Raw genomic sequence first — 23,686 nt, 5'->3', positions numbered from 1 at the left:
ACTTTATCCGGGTAGCCGGAAAGGAGAGCATTGCAGTAGTCTAACCTAGAAGTAACAAAAGCATGGATTCATTTTTGGACAGAAAGTTTCAGATTTTTGCAATGTTACGGAGATGGAAAAGAGCTGTCTTGATATGTTCGTCAAAAGAGAGATCAGCGTCCAGAGTAACGCCGAGGTCCTTCACAGTTTTATTTGAGACTACTGTACAAGCATCAAGATTAATTGTCAGATTCATCAGAATATCTCTTTGTTTCTTGGGACCTAGAACAAGCATCTCTGTTTTGTCCGAGTTTAAAAGTAGAAAGTTTGCAACCATCCACTTCCTTATGTCTGAAACACAGGCTTCTAGCGAGGGCAATTTTGCGGCTTCACAGTGTTTCATTGAAATGTACAGCTGTGTGTCATCCGCATAGCAGTGAAAGTTAACATTATGTTTTCGAATGACATCTCCAAGAGGTAAAATATATAGTGAAAACAAAATGGTCCTACAACGGAACCTTGGGGGAACACCGAAATTTACAGTTGATTTGTCAGAGGACAAACCGATATCTTTCCGACAGATAAGATCTAATGCAGGCCAGAACTTGTCCCTGTAGACCAATTTGGGTTTCCAATCTCTCCAAGAGAATGTGGTGATATATGGTATCAAAAACAGCACTAAGGTCTAGGAGCACGATGACAGATGCAGAGCCTCGGTCTGACGCCATTAAAATGTCATTTACCACCTTCAAAAGTGCAGTCTCAGTGCTATGATGGGGTCTAAAACCAGACTGAAGCATTTCGTATACATTGTTTGTCTTCAGGAAGGCAGTGAGTTGCTGCACAACAGCTTTTCTAAAAATGTTGAGAGGAATTCAAGATTTGATATAGGCCGATAGCTTTTAAAATATTTTCTGGGTCAAGGTTTGGCTTTTTCAAGACACATCCGGTGGATAGAGAGCCGTTTATTATGTTCAACATAGGAGGGCCAAGCACAGGAAGCAGCTCTTTCAGTAGTTTAGTTGGAATAGGGTCCAGTATGCAGCTTGAGGGTTTAGAGACCATGATTCTTTTCATCATTGTGTCAAGAGATATAGTACTAAACCACTTTAGTGTCTCTTGATCCTAGGTCCTGGCAGATTTGTACAGACTCAAGACAACTGATCTTTGGAGAAATACACAGATTTAAAGAGGAGTCCATAATTTGCTTTCTAATGATCATGATCTTTTCCTCAAAGAAGTTTGTGAATTTATTACTGCTGTGAAAAGTGAAAGCGATCCTCTCTTGGGGAATGCTGCTTTTTAGTTAGCTTTGCGACAGTATCAAAAACACATTTCGGATTGTTCTTATTTTCCTCAATTAAGTTGGAAAAATAGGATGATCGAGCAGCAGTGAGGGCTCTTCGGTATTACACGGTACTGTCTTTCCAAGCTAGTCGGAAGACTTCCAGTTTGGTGTGGTGACATTTCCGTTCCAATTTTCTGGAAGCTTGCTTCAGAGCTCGGGTATTTTCTCAATACCAGGGAGCTAATTCCTTATGAGAAATGTTTTTAGTTTTTAGGGGTGCAACTGCATCTAGGGTATTTCTCATGGTTAAATTGAGTTCCTCAGTTAGGTGGTTAACTGATTTTTGTCCTCTGACGTCCTTGGGTAGGCAGAGGGAGTCTGGACGGGCATCAAATAATCTTTGGGTTTTCTGAGAATTTATAGCATGACTTTTGATGCTCCTTGGTTGGGGTCTGAGCAGATTATATGTTGCGATTGCAAACGTAATAAATGGTGGTCCGATAGTCCAGGAACATGAGGAAAAACATTAAGATCCACAACATTTATTCCATGGGACAAATCTAGGTCCAGAGACATGTTGGACAAAACCCACTGAGTCGATGATGGCTCCAAAAGCCTTTTGGAGTGGGTCTGTGGACTTTTCCATGTGAATATTAAAATCACCAAAAATGTGCATATTATCTGCTATGACTACAAGGTCCGATAGGAATTCAGGGAACTCAATGAGGAACGCTGTATATGGCCCAGGAGGCCTGTAAACAGTAGCTATAAAAAGTGATTGAGTAGGCTGCATAGATTTCATGACTAGAAGCTCAAAAGACGAAAACGTCGGGGGGGTTTTGTAAATAGAAATGTGCTATCGTAAATGTTAGCAACACTTCCGCCTTTGCCGGATACACGGGGGATATGGTCACGAGTGTAACCAGGAGGTGAGGCCTCATTTTAACACAGTAAATTCATCAGGCTTAAGCCATGTTTCAGTCAGGCCAATCACATCAAGATTATGATCAGTGATCAGTTCATTGACTATAACTGCCTTTGAAATGAGGGATCTAACATTAAGTAGCCCTATTTTGAAATGTGAGGTATCACGATCTCTTTCAATAATGGCAGGAATGGAGGAGGTCTTTATTCTAGTGAGATTGCTAAGGCGAACACCGCCATGTTTAGTTTTGCACAACCTAGGTCGAGCACAGACACGGTCTCAATGGGGATAGCTGAGCTGACTACACTGACTGTGCTAGTGACAGACTCCACTAAGCTGGCAGGCTGGCTAACAGCCTGCTGCCTGGCCTGCACCCTATTTCATTGTGGAGCTAGAGGAGTTATGAGAGCACCCCTCCAGCTAGGATGGAGTATGTCACTCCTCAACAGGCCAGGCTTGGTCCTGTTTGTGGGTGAGTCCCAGAAAGAGGGCCAATTATCTACAAATTCTATCTTTTGGGAGGGGCAGAAAACAGTTTTCAACCAGCGATTGAGTTGTGAGACTCTGTTGTAGAGCTCATCACTCCCCCTAACAGGGAGGGGGCCCAGAGACAATTACTCGATGCCGACCCATCTTTCTAGCTGATTTACAGGCTGAAGCTATGTTGCGCTTGGTGCCGACGTTGATAACAATATCTCTATACTCTCTACACTCGCCAGTTTTAGCTTTAGCCAGCACCATCTTCAGATTAGCCTTAACGTCAGTAGCCCTGCCCCCTGGATGATTCGTTTTAAGTCTAATACTGCAGGTAAATGGGGTCCCCAATGACTAGGGTTTTCAATTTGTCAGAGCTAATGGTGGGAAGCTTCGGCGTCTCAGACCCGTAGCAGGAGGAGTAGAGACAAGAGAAGGCTCGGCCTCTGACTTATTCTCCACCATAATTTGCAAATAAATTCATTAAAAATCCTACAATGTGATTTTCTGGATTTTTTTTCTCATTTTGTCTGTCATAGTTGAAGTGTACCTATGATGAAAATTACAGGCCTCTCTCATATTTTTAAGTGGGAGAACTTAAACAATTGGTGGCTGACTAAATACTTTTTTGCCCCACTGTACATTGTGTGCAAAAGGCATGAGGAGGTAGGTGAATAATTACAATTTTGCAGATTAACACTGGAGTGATAAATGATCAGATGGTCATGTACAGGTAGAGATACTGGTGTGTAAAAGAGCAGAAAAGTAAATAAATATAAACAGTATGGGGATGAGGTAGGTAAATTGGGTGGGTTATTTACCGATAGACTATGTACAGCTGCAGCGATCGGTTAGCTGCTCAGATAGCAGATGTTTGAAGTTGGTGAGGGAGATAAAAGTCTCCAACTTCAGCGATTTTTGCAATTCGTTCCAGTCACAGGAAGCAGAGAACTGGAACGAAAGGCGGCCAAATGAGGTGTTGGCTTTAGGGATGATCAGTGAGATACACCTGCTGGAGCACGTGCTACGGGTGGGTGTTGCCATCGTGACCAGTGAACTGAGATAAGGCGGAGCTTTACCTAGCATGGACTTGTAGATGACCTGGAGCCAGTGTGTCTGGCGATGAATATGTAGCGAGGGCCAGACGACTAGAGCATACAGGTCGCAGTGGTGGGTGGTATAAGGTGCTTTAGTAACAAAACGGATGGCACTGTGATAAACTGCATCCAGTTTGCTGAGTAGAGTTTTGGAAGCTATTTTGTAGATGACATCGCCGAAGTCGAGGATCGGTAGGATAGTCAGTTTTACTAGGGTAAGTAGTGGTTTCTTTGCAGCAATTCGACCACGAAGGCCTGATTCATGCAGTCTCCTCTGAAAAGTTGATGTTGAGATGTGTCTGTTACTTGAACTCTGAAGCATTTATTTGGGCTTCAATTTCTGAGGCTGGTAATGAGCTTATCCTGTGCAGCAGAGGTAACTCTGGGTCTTCCTTTCGGCTATCCTCATGAGAGGCAGTTTCATCATAGCGCTTGATGGTTTTTGCGACTGCACTTTCAGAAGTTCTTGAAATTTTCAGGATTGACTGACCTACATGTCTTAAAGTAATATTGGACTGTCGTTTCTCTTTTCTTATTTGAGCTGTTCTTGCCATTGTTCAACCCTTTTGTGGTTACTACATTATTCCATGTGTGTTATTTCATAGTTTTGATGTCTTCACTGTTTTTCTACAATGTAGAAAATAGTTTAAAAAAAAAGAAAAACCCTTGAATGAGAAGGTGTGTCCAAACTTTTAACTGGTACTGTATGTAAATAAAGTTTTTGTTTTTTATTTTTAATACATTTTCTAACATTTCTAAAAGCCTGTTTTTGCTTTGTCATTCATTTTTAAATGAAGCTGTAACGAAACAAAATGTGTAAATAGTCAAGGTGTTTGAATACTTTCAGAAGGCACTGTATACGTAATATTATTTATTTATTATTCTTTAAAACAACAATAAAATACTATACAATACACATACAATAAAAATGTCCGCTCCCATCCGTAGGTGCTCTGGTCAGGGTGAGCGCTCGCTCCCACCTTCCCAGAGATGCCGGCAAAGCAAGGCCCTGCTCCCAGCCCAAAGGGATTTTCTAAGGTAGGGGAAAACCAAGCTCCACCCATCGTCCGGGCCGGCATGGAAGCGAGTGCAGCCATAACTACCACGACCAGAAGACAGACCGCTCACAGCATGAAACCAAACCATAAAACATAAATAGCGAAAGCAAAACATACAATAATCCCATCCCCACCCTCACTCCTGATTTAGAGGAACTCAAACATTTATATTGTACATTCATTTATATAATTATTCCAACACTCAATTCCACCCTTCAGACAGCCACATATCAACCCATGTTTCCCAATAAATCGTCATTCTACCATTTCCTCTCGGAATACATCCCTCCATTCTCCCATGGTGTCTTACTAGAGACTCACACCTCCCCATCTGCAACATTTATTCTGAAAAAATAAACCCTAAAAATATAATTTTTACCCAAGAGCACAATGATATTTCCCATTGACTGACTGTGGTCCTTCAAATCCCCAGCAATACAGTTTGCAGGTCCAACTGCACCGGGATATTATGGGATAACAACCATTCCTGGACCAGACTCCAAAAACATTTGCATTTGCATTCCTCAAAATAAGCCATTCAGGAGCATGAAGGGGAGCGCGGCTGAATCAACAATAAGATGGATAACTTCCATTTCGTTTGCCTTTCTCATAACAATATTACTTCTCTCATGCAATGGTTTGTCTGTTCAAATGATCCAGAAACGATAGTGCCTTATTGTATGTCGGTTGTAAAGTATTTTGTCTGTAATGTCTTTTTCGCTATGTGTTGGACCCCAGTGAGACAGACTAGCTGTCTCCATTGGTATCGACTAATGGGTTTCGTAATAAATCAAATCAAAATATCAATTAATACCAACACAAAAAGACTTCTCACAAGACACAATGTTGGTTGTAGACGATGTAGCTGGCTTCATTGTTGCTTTGATATATAGCCTCTGATATGATGTAAGCCTAGCCTATGATATAGGGTACCCAATAACTGCACCTGTACATAGCCCACCTATAATTTAGCCCAAACAACTACCTCTTTCCCAACTGTATTTAATTAATTTATTTATTTTGCTCCTTTGCACCCCATTATTTTTATTTCTACTTTGCACATTCTTCCATTGCAAAACTACCATTCCAGTGTTTTACTTGCTATATTGTATTTACTTTGCCACCATGGCCTTTTTTGCCTTTACCTCCCTTCTCTCCTCATTTGCTCACATTGTATATAGACTTGTTTATACTGTATTATTGACTGTATGTTTGTTTTACTCCATGTGTAACTCTGTGTCGTTGTATCTGTCGAACTGCTTTGCTTTATCTTGGCCAGGTCGCAATTGTAAATGAGAACTTGTTCTCAACTTGCCTACCTGGTTAAATAAAGGTGAAATAAAAAAATAAAAAAATAACACCATGTCCCTGGATTCTACATAATATAATATCCCAAATAGACATGTCAGTCGAACCAGACATTTGGCTCTGTCTATGGAACCCCCAAGGGGGGGAGAGTGAGTGTTTGGGCTGGAGAGCTGAAGCCCAGCTGGATAGGGAGAGAGGGGGCCTAGGGAGGGGGTGAAGAAAGGGAGAAAGCAAGCCAGTGGGCACTTCGATGTGGTCCTTTAACTAGGCCACTCCGGAACATTCAATATCGTCTTGGTAAGCATCTCCAGTATATATTTGGCCTTGTGTTTTATGTTATTGTCCTGCTGAAAGGTGAATTTCTCTCGCAGTGTCTGGTGGAAAGCAGACCGAGCCATTATCTTTGTTTTTATCCTAAAAACAACTCACTAGTCCTTACCAATGACAAGCATACCCATAACATGATGCAGCCACCACCATGCTTGAAAATATGAAGAGTGGTACTCAGTGTTGTGTTGGATTTGCCCCAAACATAACGCTTTGTACTGAGGACATAAAGTTAAATAAATAAAGTAATAAAGACAAAGTTCATTTCTTGGCCAATTTTTTTCTGCAGTTTTACTGTAGTGTCTTATTGCAAACATGATGCATGTTTTGTAATATTTGTATTCTGTACAGGCTTCCCTCTTTTCACTCTGTCATTTAGGTTAGTATTGTGGAGTAACTACAATCTTGTTGATCCAGCCTCAGTGTTTCTCCTATCCCTGTTTTAAAGTCACCGTTGGCCTCATGGTTTCCTTCCTCTCCAGCAACTGAGTTAGGAATGACGCCTGTTTCTTTGTAGTGACTGGGTGTATTGATATCTTCACCATGCTAAAAGGGATATTCAATGTCTGTTTTTGTCTTTTTTTTTCATCTACCAATTGGTGCCTTTTATTGAAAAACCTCCCTGGTCTTTGTGGTTGAATCTGTGTTTGCAATGCACTGCTCGACTGAGGGATCTTTACAATTATTGTATGTGTGGGGTACAGAGATGAGGTAGTCATTCAAAAATGTTAAACACTATTATTGCACACAGAGTGAGTCCATGCAACTTATTATGTGACTTGTTAAGCAAATTTTCAGGCTTGCCATAAAGGTGTTGAATAATTATTGACTCAAGACATTTCAGCGTTTCGTCTTTTATTTAATTGTAAAAACATAATTCCACTTTGACCTTATGGGGTATTGTGTGTAGGTCAGTGACACAACATTTCAATTGAATCCATTTTAAATTCAGGCTGTAACACAACAAAATGTGGACAAACTTTATGAATGCACTGTATTTGTGTTTCTTTTCCATAACTGTTGACTTTAATAACTTGAGGAATTCTAGTAACATACTTTTGTATTATCTGCAGGTTTGTGTATTTAAGGTTGTAAATAAATGTGTTATGAAGAAGTGTAATTTACAGTAAATTATTAAATATATAGGAATGTGCTTTGCAGTGGTAATTCTGGTAATTTCCTTTCTCTCATATTTCAAGTAAAATTAACTCAATCAAAAAAAACAGGCTAGACTCAATGGCTTGGGCCACATTGGAGCTCTCCTTTTTTCACCCTCCTCATCCCTCTCTTTCAGTCTTTCTCATATCATTATCCCCTCCATCTTTGACCCATCTGTCTTTCTGTGGTCTGTCCTACCACTCCCCCTAACCCGCTCTCTCCCTCTGGAAAACGAGGTCTGTTTGTTCTCTTTCCTTGCCTCCTCCCTCTACTTGCCCCCCATATTTGTGAGCGAGAGGGAGGGGGGTTGCAGGAAGTCAGCTGTTGTGTCTGTCGAGGAATGTGTGTGAGAAAAAGTGGGGACAAGGCTGCAGACCTTTGTGAGTCGCAGTGTGTGTGTCGTCTCGCTCACCAAAGTTCAGGTATTAGTAGGTAACACGATGCAGCCGGTTTCAGGAGGTCCCCACCACCACTATAACTGTGTTCAAACTCCATGTAGCGGTGAGTTGTGCATTCTTGGATTGGGGATTTTAATATTTGTGTATCTTGTATTTTAATGATTGTGTAAAGTTCATAATGCATTTGTAGTTTTTATTCCCAAGTCAAAAGTGTAACGCGATGAGTCTTTGTGCTCATTTTCTAGACTTTCTCGAATTTCAGTTTATTCTCCAATTGTGTGGTTGTCTGTGTTTAGCTACTGCGATAAAAGCCTTTGTTGATGTCTGAGGATGGCAAACTCTCCTTGAATACAGCTGCAAGTCAGACAACATTGTGTAATAGTTGCTGGTAAGAGTTATGGAATTTTGCAACAAACTATTATCAAGTCTGTCTAGCCTGCGAGAGCATTTCAGTATCTGGGTTATGTGCACACTCTTTGCATAGCTTGGTCTCTTTGTCATCTTGAATAGAATAGGTTAGACTGTTTCTCAGAGGAAGCTACTGTGTTATCTTATGCTTTGCTTATCTGTTTAGTTAGGCTGTCTGTGTTTGATGGAAGTAGTTGCTTGGGGCAAATGTCCCTGCTGGGTTTTTTATGTAGGGCTGTCTGTGAACTTTCTCTCACTCTTTCTCTCTGACTGCTGAAGTGTCACAAAGTGTGTCTGAGTTAGTGTGTGTGTGTGCATGCGTGTGTGCATGCTCCGTCTGTCTGGGGTCACATGGGGGAGGGGAAGGTCAGGCTGTCCTGCCCTGTCTCCAAACAAAGATTGCTCTGTCTGTCTGCATCGACACTGTTGTGAACTCTGCTAGGGAAAAGAGCTCCCATCGCCTCAGGATCAATAGAGCCTCTAAGCGGACCACTAACTTCACTCTTTTCACTTCACATGCACAGACAGAAAGACAAACAGAGACGCACAGGCAGAAACATACTGTACACAAACACCTTTTGGAGTGTATCACTATGGTGATGATCACTGGTGATATTCAAACATAAGACATTAAACTTTTCACAGTGAGGTCTACACCTGTTGTATTCGGCGCACATGACAAATACATTTGCTTTGATTTGAATGGATTCTGTTGGTATTTTGATACCAACAGTTCCTGGGGTGCAAAGGAGCAAAACATAAATAACAATATGGGGATGAGGGAGTTGGGTGGGCTATTTACAGATGGGCTATGTGCAACGATCTGTAAGCTGCTCTGACAGCTGATGCTTAAAGTTAGTGAGGGAAATATGAGTCTTCAGCTTCAGTGATTTTTGAAATTCATTTCAGTCATTGGCAGTGGCAGCAGAGAACTGGAAGGAAAGGCTACCAAAGGAGGAATTGGCTTTGGGGGTGACCAGTGAGATATACCTGCTGGAGCTCGTGCTACGAGTGGGTGCTGGTATGGTGACCAGAGAGTTGAATGACATTGAAGCTTGTCTGGAGGTTAGTTAACCTCTTGCTCCTACCTGACACGCAGGCGTCCCATCTAGACATCTGTAAATGCAAATGTGCTACGCTAAATGCTAATAGCACTCGTTAAAACTCAAACGTTCATTAAAATACACATGCAGGGTATTGAATTAAAGCTCTCGTTGTGAATCCAGGCAACAAGTCAGATTTTTAAAATGCTTTTCGGCGAAAGCATGAGAAGCTATTATCTGATAGCATGTAACACCCCAAAAGACCCGCAGGGGACGTAAACAAAATAATTTGCATACACACATAACACTCCTAGATGTCCCATAAACACCACTTGGGTATTTTTTTCGATTAAATCGGTCCATATATAGCCTAGATATCGATCTATGAAGACTGTGTGATCAACGAAAAAAATAGCGTTTTATAACGTAACGTCATTTTTTTAATTAAAAAAGTCGACGATAAACTTTCACAAAACACTTCGAAATACTTTTGTAATGCAACTTTAGGTATTAGTAAACGTTAATAAGCGATCAAATTGATCACGAGGCGATGTATAGTCTATAGCTGTACGTCTGGAAATAATGTCTGGGTAAATCTCAACCAAAATATCCGGTCGGAGACCTGAAGAAATGGGCTGTCTCTTGTTCGTTTGACCAAGAAACAAAGCCTAGGCAAATGACAAGACTGTTGACATCGTGTGGAAGCTGTAGGTATTGCAACCTCGGCCCCATTTAATGTGGTTCACCTTTATCAATCGGTTGAAGTGGCGCATTGATATATTTTTCCATTTTCAGTGATCAGATTTTCCTGCACATTTCGATGAAACACACGTTCTGTTATAGTCACAGCCGTGATTTAACCAGTTTTATAAACGTCTGAGTTTTCTATCCACACATACTAATCATATGCATATACTATATTCCTGGCATGAGTAGCAGGGCGCTGAAATGTTGCGCGATTTTTAACAGAATGTTCGAAAAAGTAGGGGGTAGGAGTAACAGGTTAACACAGTGTCCAAAGAGGGGCCAGAAGTATACAGAATGGTGTCGTTTGCGTAGAGTTGGGTCAGAGAATCACCAGTTGGAGGCCACGGAAGGAGAGTTGTATGGCATTGAAGCTCGTCTGGAGGTTTGTTAACACAGTGTCCAAAGAAGGGCCAGAAGTATACAGACTAAGCACAGGAGGGGCCCAGGATGAGGATCAGCGTGGCACATGTGTTGTTGCCTACCCTTACCACCAGTGGGCGGCCCGTCAGGAAGTCCAGGATCCAGTTGCAGTGATTTTTGAAATTCATTTCAGTCATTGGCAGTGGCAGCAGAGAACTGGAAGGAAAGGCTACCAAAGGAGGAATTGGCTTTGGGGGTGACCAGTGAGATATACCTGCTGGAGCTCGTGCTACGAGTGGGTGCTGGTATGGTGACCAGAGAGTTGAATGACATTGAAGCTTGTCTGGAGGTTAGTTAACCTCTTGCTCCTACCTGACACGCAGGCGTCCCATCTAGACATCTGTAAATGCAAATGTGCTACGCTAAATGCTAATAGCACTCGTTAAAACTCAAACGTTCATTAAAATACACATGCAGGGTATTGAATTAAAGCTACACTCGTTGTGAATCCAGGCAACAAGTCAGATTTTTAAAATGCTTTTCGGCGAAAGCATGAGAAGCTATTATCTGATAGCATGTAACACCCCAAAAGACCCGCAGGGGACGTAAACAAAATAATTTGCATACACACATAACACTCCTAGATGTCCCATAAACACCACTTGGGTATTTTTTTCGATTAAATCGGTCCATATATAGCCTAGATATCGATCTATGAAGACTGTGATCAACGAAAAAAATAGCGTTTTATAACGTAACGTCATTTTTTAAATTAAAAAAGTCGACGATAAACTTTCACAAAACACTTCGAAATACTTTTGTAATGCAACTTTAGGTATTAGTAAACGTTAATAAGCGATCAAATTGATCACGAGGCGATGTATAGTCTATAGCTGTACGTCTGGAAATAATGTCTGGGTAAATCTCAACCAAAATATCCGGTCGGAGACCTGAAGAAATGGGCTGTCTCTTGTTCGTTTGACCAAGAAACAAAGCCTAGGCAAATGACAAGACTGTTGACATCGTGTGGAAGCTGTAGGTATTGCAACCTCGGCCCCATTTAATGTGGTTCACCTTTATCAATCGGTTGAAGTGGCGCATTGATATATTTTTCCATTTTCAGTGATCAGATTTTCCTGCACTTTTCGATGAAACACACGTTCTGTTATAGTCACAGCCGTGATTTAACCAGTTTTATAAACGTCTGAGTTTTCTATCCACACATACTAATCATATGCATATACTATATTCCTGGCATGAGTAGCAGGGCGCTGAAATGTTGCGCGATTTTTAACAGAATGTTCGAAAAAGTAGGGGGTAGGAGTAACAGGTTAACACAGTGTCCAAAGAGGGGCCAGAAGTATACAGAATGGTGTCGTTTGCGTAGAGTTGGGTCAGAGAATCACCAGTTGGAGGCCACGGAAGGAGAGTTGTATGGCATTGAAGCTCGTCTGGAGGTTTGTTAACACAGTGTCCAAAGAAGGGCCAGAAGTATACAGACTAAGCACAGGAGGGGCCCAGGATGAGGATCAGCGTGGCACATGTGTTGTTGCCTACCCTTACCACCAGTGGGCGGCCCGTCAGGAAGTCCAGGATCCAGTTGCAGAGGGAGGTGTTTAGTCCCAGGTCCTTAGCTTAGTGATGAGCTTTGTGGGTACTATGGTGTTGATTGTTGAGCTGTAGTCAATGAACAGCATTCTCAAATATGTTTTGACCAGGTGGGAAAGGGCAGAGTGGAGTACAATTGAGATTGCGTCATCCGTGGATCTATTGGGGCGGTATGCGAATTGGAGTGGGTCCAGGGTTTCTGGGATGATGGGTGTTGACGTGAGCCATGACCAGCCTTTCAAAGCACTTCATGGCTACCAACGTGAGTACTATGGGGCGGAAATCATTTAGGCAGGTTACCTTCGCTTTCTTGGGCACAAGAACTATGTCAACATTCACAAAGCTGTGTGAAACATGTAGGTATTACAGACTCTATTTGAAACATGTAGGTATTACAGACTTGGTCAGGGAGAGGTTGAACATTTCGATGAAGATACTTGCCAGTTGTTCTGCGCATGCTTTGAGTCCATGTCCTGGTAATTCGTCTGGCCACGCAGCTTTGTGAATGTTGACCTGTTTAAAGGTCTAGCTCACATAGTCGTCCAGAACACCTGGTGCTCTTATGCAGTGTTGCTTGCCTTGAAGCAAGTTTAAAAGGCATTTAGCTCATCTGGTAGGCTTGCGTCACTGGGCAGCTCACGGCTTTCCCTTTGTAGTCCGTAATAGTTTTCAAGCCCTGCCACATCCGACGAGCGTCAAGAGCCGGTGTAGTAGGATTCAATCTTAGCCCTGTATTGACGCTTTGCCTGTTTGTTGTTTCGCCCGAGGGCGTAGCAGGATTTCTTATCAGCGTCCGGATTAGTGTCCCGCTCCTTGAAAGCAGCAGCTCTAGCCTTTAGCTTGGTGCGGATGTTGTATGTAATCCATGGCTTCTGGTTGGGAAATGTACGTAGGGTCACTGTGGGGATGACGCCGTCAATGCACTTATTGATGAAGCCGGTTACTGAGGTGGTATACTCCTTAATGCCATTGGATGAATCCCGGAACATATTCTAGTCTGTGCTAGAAAAACAGTCATGTAGTGTAGCATCCGTGTCATCTGACCAATTTCGTATTGCGCAAGTCACTGGTACTTCCTGCTTTAGTTTTAGCTTTTAAGCAGAATCAGGATGATAGAATTATGGTCAGATTTGCCAAATGGAGGGCGAGGGAGAGCTTTGTATGCGTCTCTGTGTGTGGAGTAAAGGTGGTCTAGAGTTTTTTTCCCTTTGGTTGCACATATGACATGCTGGTAGAAATTAGGTAAAGCGGTTTTAAGTTTGCCTGCATTAATGTCCCCGGCCACTAGGAGCGCCGCTTCTGGATGAGCAATTTCTTGTTTGCTTATGGCCGTATACACCTCGTTGAGTGCAGTCTTAGTGCCGGCATCAGTTTGTGGTGGTTAATAGAGGGCTACAAATAATATAGATGAGAACTCTTTGTAGATAGTGTGGTCTTTAAAAAAAAATATATATATATGTATTTTACCTTTATTTAACTAGGCAAGTCAGTTAAGAACAAATTCTTATTTTCAATGACAGCCTAGGAACAGTGGGTTAACTGCCTTGTTCAGGGGCAGAACAACAGATTTTGTACCTTGTCAGCTCAGGGATTTGATCTTGCAACCTTTCGGTTCCTAGTCCAACACTCCAATCACTAGGCTATGCTGCTGCCCCGGCAGTGTGGTCTACAGCTTATCATGAGGTATTCTACCTCAGGCAAGTAATACCGCAAGACTTCTTTAATATTAAACATTGTACACCAGCAGTTATTGACAAATAGACACACACCCCCACCCCTCGTCTTAACAGACGTAACTGCTCTGTCCTGCCGATGCACGGAGAAGCCAGCCAGCTCTATATTATCCATGTCGTCTTTCAGCCACGTCTCGGTGAAACATAAGATATTACCGTTTTTAATGTCCTGTTGGTAGGATAGTCTTAATCATAGATTCTCCAGTTTGTTTTCCAATGATTGCACGTTGGCCAATAATACAGAGGGTGGTGGTTTACCTACTGGTCTGTGAATTCTTACAATGCACCCCGCCATTCTCCCCTTTTTTCTCCATCTTTTCTTGACGCTGATGACTGGGATTTGGGCCTTGTCTTGACAAAGCAGTATATCCTTCGCGTCGGACTCATTAAAGAAAAAAATCTTTGTCCAGTTTAAGGTGAGTAATTGCTGTTCTAAAGTCCAGAAGCTATTTTTGGTCATAAGAGACGGTAGCAGCAACATTATGTACAAATTGAGTTACAAACAAAGAGAAATAAACAAACTTTGTTTTCCACCTGGTTGCGGACATTGACTCTAGTTCATGCTTTATTACATAGTTGTAATTGATGTAGCTAAACCTACAACAAGTTATAACATACAATGAACTGAGACAGATTATGAATGAGTTGGCCATACGTTTTTTTTTTTTTTAATTTGACCTTTATTTAACTAGGCAAGTCAGTTAAGAACAAATTCTTATTTTCAATGATGGCCTAGGAACAGTGGGTTAACTGCCTGTTCAGGGGCAGAACGACAGATTTGTACCTTGTCAGCTCGGGGATTTGAACTTGCAACCTTCTGGTCACTAGTCCAACGCTCTAACCACTAGGCTACCCTGCCGCCCCGTGCCTACATTCCAGTTGTGTGAAAACTCATGGCCTGCTACAAAATCATTTCTACAATATCGGTTTCTATGCAATCAGTAAGAACAAGTTAGTTGCTATGCTAGTTGCGTTTCGTAACATCGGATTAAGTCGTCATGACCTTCAATTACCATGGTCCCAAACACCCTTTCCCAATAAACTGTGCAATGTGCATATCCTTGTATCTGTCCTCTTGGGTTCTCTGCTCCAAAATGTGATATTTTGATGAAGCTTAGGTGATACAATCAGAACGTCTTCCACTAGTTCTAACCTGTCCCCTCTCTCTCTTCTCTCTCCAGCCCAGTTGGAGTTTGTGCAGATCCTGGTGATCGTTGTGGTGATGATGGTGATGGTGGTAGTGATCACCTGCCTGCTCAACCACTACCGCCTGTCAGAACGCTCCTTCATCTCCAGGGACAGCCAGGCCCGCAGACGCCACCTACCACTGGCCTCTGTAAGTACTCTACCCTGACCAGGGCTGTAAACTAACGTTATAGTCTTCATACAGACTTACAGCCTCCACACAGACCAGGACATAGATTTTACAGTCTTTAGAAGCACTCCACACATCTTTACAGGCAATATACTTTATTTGATAGCCTCCACACAAACCAGGAAGTAAACTTTCCTTTACAGCATTTACTCCACACAGACCAGGATGTAGACTACTTTACAGCCTTCACACAAACCAGGGCATAGACTTAATATGAAACGAAAACCACCCTTGTTTCTACTTGGAAATAGGCAAGCCATAGTACAGGGTCCTATTTGGACATCATGGCAGGCCCAAACTAGCCATGTCAGAAAAGCAGATCATTTTTTACTAATGCAAACACATATGATAAGCAGACAATGGTATTCAGTTGGACCTGTATACTATGTACAGTATATGTGTTGATGTCGGTGTTTCTTTCTTTGTGTCTCTCTGTGAGACAGAGGCTCACTGGGGACAGGTTGTCTGCCACATGTCTGCCACATAGCTCAGTGCAGTGATCTGGAGATTCCAGAACCATATGACTGCACTGCTGCTTTCTGAATCACACACAAACACATACTGCTGCTGAATCACCTAGCCCGGCATTCATCTGTTAGGAAATATGGGGCAGGATGCTATGTGTGTGTTATCAGGTTTGTGTTTAACCTGTTGCGACGAGCCATCCCGGATCCGGGATCGTGAATACAGCCTCACGCTCATTACCATAACGCAACGTTAACTATTCATGAAAATCGCAAATGAAATGAAATCAATATGCTAGCTCTCAAGCTTAGATTTTTGTTAACAACACTGTCATCTCAGATTTTCAAAATATGCTTCTCAACCATTGCAAAACAAGCATTTGTGTAACACTATTGATAGCTAGCGTAGCATTTAGCATTAGCATTCAGCAGGCAACATTTTCACAAAAACCAGAAAAACATTCAAATAAAATCATTTACCTTTGAAGAACTTCAGATGTTTTCAATGAGGAGACTCAGTTAGATAGCAAATGTTCAGTTTTTACAAAAATATTATTTGTGCAGGACAAATCGCTCCGTTTTAGCTACGAAAGAAACCTGTATCCAGGATTGTGTAAATCTATCCGCAAGCTCATTAGCATAACGCAACGTTAACTATTCATGAAAATCGCAAATGAAATGAAATAAATCTATTTGCTCTCAAGCTTAGCCTTTTGTTAACAACACTGTCATCTCAGATTTTCAAAAATATGCTTCTCAACCATTGCAAAACAAGCATTTGTGTAACACTATTGATAGCCTAGCATAGTATTATGCCTGACATGCCTGACATTCAGCAAGCAACATTTTCACAAAAACCAGAAAAACATTCAAATAAAATAATTTACCTTTGAAGAACTTTGAAGAACTTCAGATGTTTTCAATGAGGAGACTCTCAGTTAGATTGCAAATGTTCCGTTTTTACAAAAATATTATTTATTTGTGTTGACAAATCGCTCCGTTTTCTCCATCACGTTTGGGTAAGAAAAAACCCTAAAATTAAGTCATTAAAACACAAACTTTTTTCCAAATTAACTCCATAATATCGACAGAAACATGGCAAACCGATGTTTAGAATCAATCCTCAAGGTGTTTTTCACATATCTATCGACGATAAATCCATCGTGGCAGTTGACTTTCTCTTCTGAAGAAATGGAACGCACATGGACCTAGAGATTACGCAATAATTTTGACACAGGACACCGGGCGGACCCCTGGTAAATGTAGTCTCTTATGGTCAATCTTCCAATGATATGCCTACAAATACCTCACAATGCTGCAGACATCTTGGACGAACGGCAGAGAGCTCAAGTTTATTCATGGCACATTTAACAGCCATATAAGCAGACGATGGGAAACAGAGCCTCAAAAATTCTGCTCATTTCCTGTTTGAGGTTTCTTCTTGGTTTCGCCTGTAGCATGAGTTCTGTGGCACTCACAGATAATATCTTTGCAGTTTTGAAAACGTCAGTGTTTTCTTTCCAAAGCTGGCAATTATATGCATAGTCGAGCATCTTTTCGTGATAAAATATTGCGCATAAAACGGGCACGTTTTTTTATCCAATTATGACATAGCGAATTGACTCCCATTCAACTCATGAATTGCATTGGCCACACCCCACAGGATGTAGAATTTGAGTTTAAGCGACAGGACATAGAATTGAATTCAGTGCAATTCAATGAAATTCCACTCAGTTATACAACATGAGAGTTTCATTGAATCTGACAGGTTACACTTCAAGAAACCAAATAATATATCACTTTACTCCAAAAACAATGTTCAAATATTATTTTAACCTCAGTGCTTAGAATAGTAAATTTAATTTTCCACCATTAATTTAATTGGTTTGGCTTTTTTTGAAGGCTTTAGGGTCAACTTGAGGGCTGAACTAATGCATTCCGGGAAATGTAGTCTTTCCCCCATATTGAACAAAAGTAAAGTGATTTGTGAAATATAATAACTTAGAATATTCACATTTTTCAATACAATAGGCTTACACCTAATGTGGAATACACTAGGCATTTGAATTTCACTGAATTCAATTATATTTCCTTTAATTCAAATTACACTTTTGTATCCTGTTTACTGCTTCGATTCAAATTCAAGAATGTAATTGGAATTTTTGAGGCATTCAATTCTGAATTGAGCACAACCCTTTGAGCTATGCAGAAGTCTGTGTACTCTGCAGGAGGGGGTATGAGTCATAGATGACAGAGCGCCTCTCTCTCTCTCTCTCTCTCTCGGTCAGTGTCAGTCTGTGTGTTTGTCTGGGATTGCTTCTGTGAAGAGCACTTTAATACTACATGTAACCCATCTATGTGGAAAGAACATGGCTAGGAATGAAAGGACAGGAAGTCCTCCAGTATTAGCCATTGGGTTCAGACAAATTGGCTCAGGGATTAATCTCATCTCCCCCACCCTATGCTCTGTGGTTGGCTCTTTGGCTGGAAAGGGAAGAACTCCACCTAGTGGCACAACATGATATACATTGACGTGATACATGCTCTCTGTCTCTCTTCCTCACAGGATGGGAGTCTGTGGTCCTCAGATGGCCCAGGGCCCGCCAGTGGAATGAGCGAGGTAAAGTGGATTATGGGTGGGAGTGGGCAAACTACTGCCCATTCAATTCGTCCCACAGGAGTTTTTGTTTTGGGGGGAATGATTATAATGGGCAAAAAAACATATCAAGCCACTCTTGAACATTTAAAACTAGATAGTAAGTATGTAGGAATGATAATGGACCTATATATTTTTTAATAACTGCACATTTTCTGACAGCAAATTAATTTTGACTAGCATATCGTTACCAAAACAATCTTTGCCACCCTCCGTTCATTTCAAAATCCCAATGTGGCCCTTGAGCCAAAACATTTGCCCACCCCTGCTTTAGGTCTATAGGGGTCATCCCTAAACACAGGGACCTAGTCTGGGCCTTATTCCCTTTAAAGTGCACTACTTTTGACCGGGGCCCCAAAAGTAGTGCATTGTATAAGCAATAGGGTGCCATTTGGGCCGTAACCCTAGACTTAAAGAACCTACCCAGGAACCTGGGAACACTACTTGTGTTTGTCCGGAAATTAATTATGCATTCGTCCTTGGATATTAGAGCAGATGGGCTATGAATGTTTATTGATGTTCATAGCATAGCGATGACAACAATGGTGCTGTATCAATATACCCTCACACTAAGTCACTGTGGATAAAAGAGGGTTCTGACAATGGGAATACATTGTTAAACTTTGTTTGTGTGTTGTCCTCACAAAGATAAATGACCAAATATAAATGTGTGCGCTAACTCTTCCTGTCCTCCTCCCTTTAGCAGCAGGTGTACACCACGCGTCCCCCGGACCGCGTCCCCTCCTATCTGCAGAGGGAGCGTCTGGCCCGCTTCCAGCCCACCTACCCCTACCTGCCCCACCCCATCATTGACCTGCCGCCCACCATCTCGCTGTCGGACGGCGAAGAGCCTCCGCCCTACCAGGGCCCCTGCACTCTGCAGCTCCGTGACCCCGAGCAGCAGATGGAGCTTAACAGGGAGTCGGTGCGTGCGCCCCCCAACCGCACAGTCTATGACAGCCTCCTCCTCGACACCTCCCTGTGCCCACCGCCCAGCCTCAACTCCGGGGTCAGCACTACCACGGTAGCCACGGCTGCCCAGGCCTACTCCAGCCGAGTGGAAGGGGCACCACCAACTTATAGCGAGGTGATAGGGCACTACTACCACCCCTCTTCACTACCCAGGCACCACCACCAGACTTCCAGTGGCGGCAGGGTCGCAGGGCGTGGAGTCAGGTTAGGAGGCCCGGGTCCCTCGTCGCCGTCTTTGCTACTCCACGGGATTCTCAAGCAGGACCACCTGAGCAGCCTGGAGAGCAGGAATGTGCGCAACAAAAAGGAGAAGCAGACTCCTGAACAGGTGTGACGACAGTGTTGGTCTCGGGCATTGTTTTCCGAGGCTGCTTTCTCCTTCTCCGCGCACTTTAGCTGAACTGTTGGTGGCAAGCAGGGTTGGAGAGGGTGACATGCAGTGGCGGGGGGGGGGGGGGGGGACAGGCGCACAAAGAAAAAGGACTGCACTCCCCTCTTAACTTTACCCCCGGTCACCGTCTTACTGAAAACCCGCCACCCCTAAACTTACGTTGTATAAATATTTACTTGTTTTTTTCCCTTGCTTACAGCTTTTTTTCTGTACTGGCAAATGCAAAAACAACAAAACAAAATTCTCTCCAAGTATTTAGGTTTATTTTGTTTTGTCTGCATAATTTCTAGTTACTTATCTCCTCGTAGTTTATCCTTAGTTACTCCGGAAGTCTTTCAGAATGACCAGGTCTTCCTTTTTTTGAGATGCAGATGGTTATTTTAGTGAGCCTCCCCCGAACCCCTTTCTGGCTTTGAATACTGTCCGTGTACCTGGCTTGCACAGGGAGGGCATTGATAGCACTCTTGTAACAGGTTGACAGTTTCAGGCTCTCACGGGATCCAAGATTGAGATTCATACGTTAACCCGAGTTAGCCTCTCAGCTCATGACCCAGTTAGCCTCACTGCCAGACAGATCCCCATCACTCCCCGTCAATCCGCATCAGAGGGTGCGATGCGTTGGCATCTATGGAAACACATGATTGACAGCTGACTGGGTTTGTGATGTCAGGCCATGTGTGTCAACATGAGTACTGGAGTAGAGTCCTGAGTCTGGGTCAATTGAGTTCAGCACTGTGCCCACTGAAGTCATATATATCCACCGTGCTGTACTATCTAGACCCATCTGAGGTTAGTACTGTACTTTAGTTCTTTGTCTATTCGTGTTTAGTACTGTCTGTGGGTCTTTGGCCAGACAAGTTCAGGAGTTCCTGTGTGCGAATACTCTTCTTGTTTTTTTTATTATGATCTTTTTTAAAGAGATGTTTGCACAAGATTCAAGACTGTTTATCTGGAGAAAAAGAAAATCAATCTGCAATATGTATCATAAGAGAGGAGAGCAGCGGTATTTTTGTAAACAAATGGATTCTAAAGATAAAAAAAACATTTTTTTAAATGTTTTGCCTGCTCTAGAAGAAAAGGTAAAAACGGTAATCTGTTGGTGTGCCAACTCAAACGTGTTTAACTTTGTGCTATCTATACATATACAAATTATTGGCACCATGATAAAGATAAGCAAATAAGTAAAAACAAACAACATTTTATCTGTTATATTATTCTACTTTTTTTTTATTAATCTCAGTTTATGGAACTTTATTATGGCCTTCCATGAATTCCTGTTTCACTGGGGTATAAAAATGAGGTAACACGCATGTAAAATCCCTTTGTCATCCATCACCATGGGGAAAGGCAAATGAAAAGAGACAAATGGTTGTTGATCTGCATTAATCAGGCAATGGGTACAAAAAACAAATATACCACTTACCACTATTAGGGAAACAATTAAGGAGTTTAAAACCACTGGAGCAATGGTAAACTTGCCTGGTATTGGATGCATGTGTATCTTGTCCCCATGCACAGTGAGGAAGATGGTTTAGGAGGCAATGAACAATCTAAAGGCCAAAATTGGAGAATTACAAAACTTAGTCGTATCTACAATTAAATGCCACTTCCATGCCAAAATGTCTTTGGAAAGGTTGCTAGAAAAAAAGCCTTTATTGCAAGCAACCGACAAATGTAAACGCCTGGAATTTTCTAATTGGCATTGTCACAGAATGGTACCTGTGCTATGGTCAGATGACATGAAAATAGAACTCTTTGGCCAAGCACACCAGTGGTGGTTTGGCATTGAGAGAAGGATGCATATACAGAAAATAACCTCATTCCTACTGTAATATATGGTGGTGGGCCTTTGACGTTAACTTGGCCGCAAGTGGACATTCAAGCAAGACAATAACCCCAAGCACACATCAAAATCCACAGAGAAGTAGTTAATTGACCAGAAAAATCATGAAAACCTATGGTTTGAATTAGAGGGCAGTCCATAAGCGCAGAGAAGATATATCAAGGATCTGGAAAGATTCTGTATGGAGGAATGGTCTAAGATCCCTCCCAATGTGTTCTCCAGTCTCATAAAACAGGGTGCCGGAGTATTGAAAACAGGGGTGACAATCATTTTGACACCTATCTTGCATCTCTGAGCAATTGTATTAGTATAAAATAATGTCATTTCCCAACTTTTTGGTAGCATACAATATAGCGCAGTATTCGTATTATTTATTTTACTAAGGTTTTTGCTCATCTTTATCAAATGTGCCAATCATTTTAGACATGACAATATATGTATCAATGTATGTGTGTGTGTGTGTTCTATAAACAGTACCAGTCAAAAGTTTGGGCACACCTACTCATTCAAAGGTTTTTCTTTATTTTTACTATTTTCTACATCGTTGAATAATCGTGAAGACATCAAAACAACATATGGAATCATGTAGTAACCCAAAAAGTGTTTTAAAACACTACATATATTTTATTTTTGAGATTCTTCAAAGTAGCCAACCTTTGCCTTGATGACAGCTTTGCACACTCTTGGCATTCTCTCAAACAGCTTCATGAGGTAGTCTCCTGGAATGCATTTTAATTAACAGGTGTGCCTTGGTAAAAGTTCATTTGTGGAATTTCTTACCTTAATGCGTTTGAGCCAATCAGTTGTGTTGTGCCAAGGTAGGGGTGGTGCGCAGCCACAAAAACCATCAAGCGCTATGATGAAACTGCCTCTCATGAGGACCGCCACAGGAAAAGAAGACCCAGAGTTAGCTCTTCTGAAGAGGATACGTTCATTAGAGTTACCAGCCTCAGAAATTGTAACATCAACTGTTCAGAGGAGACTGTGTGAATCAGGCCTTCATGGTCGATTGCTGCAATTAAACCACTACTAAAAGACACCAATAATAAGAAGAGACATGCTTGGACCAAAAAAACACAAGCAATGGATGGACATTAGGTGGGAACCTGTCCTCTGATGAGTCCAAATTTGAGATTTTTGGTTCCAAAAGCCGTGTCTTTGTGAGACGCAGAGTAGGTGAACAGATGATCTACGTGTGTGTGTGGGGTTCCCACCGTGAAGCATGGAGGAGGAGGTGTGATGGTGTAGGGGTTCTTTGCTGGTGACACTGTCAGTAATGTATTTAGAATTCAAGGCACACTTAACCAGCATGGCTACCACAGCATTCTGCAGTGATACGCCACCCCATCTGGTTTGCACTTAGTGGGACGATCATTTGTTTTTCAACAGGACAATGATGCACCACACCTCCAGGCTGTGTAAGGGCTATTTGACCAAGAAGGAGAGTGATGGAGTGCTGCATCAGATGACCTGGCCGCCACAATCACCTGACCTCAACCCAATTGAGATTGTTTGGGATGAGTTGGACACTCTTGGCATTATGAAGATGCCACAATGACTGTTGGAAAAGCATTCCAGGTGAAGCTGATTGAGAGAGTGCAAAGCGTGTGCAAAGCTGTCATCAAGGCGTAACTACTTTGAAGAATCTAAAATATATTTCAACACTTTTTTGTTTTCTAAATGATTCCATATGTGTTATTTCATTGTTTTGAAATCTTCACTATTATTCCACAATGTTAAAAATATTAAAAATAAAGAAAAACCCTTGAATGAGTAGATGTGTCCAAACTTTTGACTGGTACTGTGTGTATAAAGTTGAAGTTGGAAGTTTACATACACTTAGGTTGGAGTCATTAAAACTTGTTTTTCAACCATTCCACAAGTTTCTTGTTAACAAACTATAGTTTTGGCAAGTCGGTTAGGACATCTTCTTTGTGCATGACAAGTCATTTGACCATTATTCAAGTCTGGTTCATCCTTGGGAGCAATTTCTAAATGCCTGAAGATACCACGTTCATCTGTACAAAAAATAGTACGCAAGTATAAACACCATGGGAACACACAGCCAGGAAGG

General features: G+C 41.9%; 1 protein-coding gene across 1 annotated transcript in view; it reads left to right on the top strand.

Annotated features, from left to right (window-relative positions):
• The window catches only part of LOC115134934 (protein TMEPAI-like), an 85,366-nt gene extending 65,534 nt beyond the window's left edge, over positions 1 to 19,832 (top strand). Inside the window, exons 2-4 of the mRNA XM_029669059.2 lie at positions 15,093 to 15,247; positions 18,317 to 18,370; positions 19,110 to 19,832. Of these exons, the coding sequence (XP_029524919.2) occupies positions 15,093 to 15,247; positions 18,317 to 18,370; positions 19,110 to 19,712 (812 nt within the window). The 3' untranslated portion in view covers positions 19,713 to 19,832. The remainder of the gene's footprint in view (positions 1 to 15,092; positions 15,248 to 18,316; positions 18,371 to 19,109) is intronic.
• Positions 19,833 to 23,686: the final 3,854 nt, after the last annotated feature.

This window comes from Oncorhynchus nerka, linkage group LG2 (genome assembly GCF_034236695.1).
Source record: "Oncorhynchus nerka isolate Pitt River linkage group LG2, Oner_Uvic_2.0, whole genome shotgun sequence".
Classification (NCBI taxonomy): Eukaryota; Metazoa; Chordata; class Actinopteri; order Salmoniformes; family Salmonidae; genus Oncorhynchus; species Oncorhynchus nerka.
Note: the sequence above shows the minus strand (reverse complement) of the source record. Positions and strands in the feature narration are given on the sequence as shown.